Source organism: Branchiostoma floridae, chromosome 14 (assembly GCF_000003815.2).
Source record: "Branchiostoma floridae strain S238N-H82 chromosome 14, Bfl_VNyyK, whole genome shotgun sequence".
NCBI lineage: Eukaryota > Metazoa > Chordata > Leptocardii > Amphioxiformes > Branchiostomatidae > Branchiostoma > Branchiostoma floridae.
The window spans coordinates 6267812-6270330 of record NC_049992.1 but is presented as its reverse complement, the minus strand read 5'-3'; the positions used below and the strand labels follow the sequence as shown (position 1 = coordinate 6270330).

General features: G+C 39.9%; 1 protein-coding gene across 1 annotated transcript in view; it reads right to left on the bottom strand.

Annotated features, from left to right (window-relative positions):
* Positions 1–1086, bottom strand: part of LOC118430049 — a 7606-nt gene extending 6520 nt beyond the window's left edge. Inside the window, exon 1 of the mRNA XM_035840756.1 lies at positions 988–1086. Coding sequence (XP_035696649.1) covers positions 988–1086 — 99 coding nt within the window. The remainder of the gene's footprint in view (positions 1–987) is intronic.
* Positions 1087–2519: the final 1433 nt, after the last annotated feature.

The following is a 2519-nucleotide window of genomic DNA, read 5'->3' as shown; positions in this document are numbered from 1 at the left end:
GCAATAGAACATATACTAGTAATCATGTCCATTCCACTTTCAGTCACATCCCACCCTCAGGTTGCTAATAAGGTCATGTGCCAACGTTCACTTCCTGCCAGCCGGACCTAGAAATGTTTTTTTTTTTTTAATCTACTTAGAGTTCACCGCAAAACAAGGCTGTTGGAGCCACTTAGACGTTTTGGGTTACAATACTGTATAGTGAAGAAAGCTGTGTGTTAACCCTTGACTTAAACAGTTGTAGATTGTAACCCATGGGAAAGCAGGTCCGTGGAATCTCATTTCATAGCGAAGTTGTTCTTGGAAAAAAGCTCTGAGCGTGAAACTTCCTCCTAGTAGGAGGATTGTGGAGGAAAAAAGGATGATTTGCTTGGAAATGTATAAGCAGGCCGGCTCAACTTCGCATCCTGCCAGTCTCCATTTACAACCCAGCCCGGGAACAAACTTGGACCCGGGCCAGTTGGAACAGACTTGTACAAACACCAGGACAAGCGAACAAATAGACTGAAAACAATACTCCCGAATTGACATCTAAGATCAGGTCGCTTCAATTTGATTAGTAAGTAAAATATCTTAAAACCTCCGGTCAAAATGTGTGGTCATACCCGACAGCTATCATAATGGTAAGATAAGTAAATACATATAAGATTGCTTTGTAATTAGAAAAGATACTGACACTCAAGTTTAGCCCCACCTGATTGTATAGAGGTTTTATTTTTCTTATTACCCTATATTGTTTTATTAGTAGAATCTTATTATCCTATATTGTTTAATTAGTAGAATCTTATTATCGTATTTTGTTTAGTTAGTAGAATTGTAAGAGGTATTCTGTTTTCTTTCTCCTTTTTTTGTTGTACAACGGTTATTAGTTGACCATACAAAAGTTACTGTACTTTCTGTCGTGTCAATAAAGCTTCTTGTATCTAACTTTATAAAATTACATCTTTCAACATTTTACCATGAAACTGAGTGTTTTTTTATACTCACCTTAAATACGCCATAGATCATCACCCCGCCAATAATGATGGCCACGACGTCGAAGGTAACGCTGGCAGCGTCAGTACCGGAAACTGGTAACAGACACATGTTATAATGTAAAACTAGTTCCCCTTAATCTGCAAGATAACCTATATCCATTGTCTTTAACTCGGGGAATTTAAGTATATCAAGTCGACGGACGGTGGCTTCAAGCTGCAACAGTTTCAATATATAACAAAATATTGCAACATGAAAACACCGTCCATCGACTTGATATACCTAAATACCATGTTTTTAAATACAACGAATATATATATATATATATATATAGGTTATCCTGCTGTTTAAGGTGAACTAGCGTTATATATAGATAGTTGCTACATGACACAGTCTTTAAACCAGTGCCACACAGCAACAGCAACAGCAGGAAAATAGCTCACCGGACGTGTTAGCAAGCTCTAGAGCCTTTTCCGTAACCTAAGAAGGGAAAGCAAACGTGACATGCACCAAAGCAACGATGATAACACACCCTTCTGTGCGGGGAAGTGCCGTTGCCTACCCCTGGAGTCCCAGGGCGGTTGCTTGCATGATACTACATAATGAATGCACCTAAGGAAGTTCAAGTTTCTGCGTAATCATGCGTAGCGAAATGTATTGTGGGTGAATGGTGAAGGCCCCAAACTTTTCTTGTCGAGACCACTCTCTTGGGTTCCTTGACAATGTCCAAGCGTGTCTTGTTTAATATGTCTCTGGGTCCTTCAGTATATAACGGTTAGGCCACAGCAAGTAAATTTTATGGATGACATCCACGCGCTCATTAATTTTCGCCTGATTTCAGAAAACAAAACAAGAATTTTTTTCTTCTTCATGGAAGGCCGGATAGACGAAAATGGGTAAAGGTTGTGTTGTAACCTAATCATTGAATGTAGAATTGACACTAGAGACTCTGTAGCATTGACTGTAGTTGCAGAAGTGAAACTTGATAGATAGTTGTAAGAGTGGCACAACTATGGAAGCTATGAGTGTAGTTGCCAACATGGTTAATGATACCAGTCTACCACACTAGTGTCACTTTAACTACACTGGTGCACTTCTTAAATACAGGAATGAATGCCTTGCTGGCTGTGATGCCATATTTTGTCACTTCAAGTCTTGTTACAACGTCTATTTTGAAAATATGCCATCTTGTTTTTTTTACCCATCTTGTTTTTATCGCCCTATCTCATTATTTTTGCAGTCTGCAGAGGATGTCATCCATAAAATTTACTTGCTGTGGCCTTACGCAAAAAGCTTTTCGCTGCACGTTCATACTTAGAATCGTCATCGTTCTCATAAATAAGGTTGTTTACCTGGGACGTCGAGGGAGGAGCTGCGGCTCAAGTTGTTTACCTTCAATCCGAGGTCAATCAGATGCAGGGTCTGGCCGGAAAAGATAGATGCATATTTCAAGTATGACAGACACAAAAAGAGGGGGAGAGGGGCGGGGAGGGAGGTATACACACAGAGAGAGAGAGAGAGAGAGAGAGAGAAACAGAGAGATA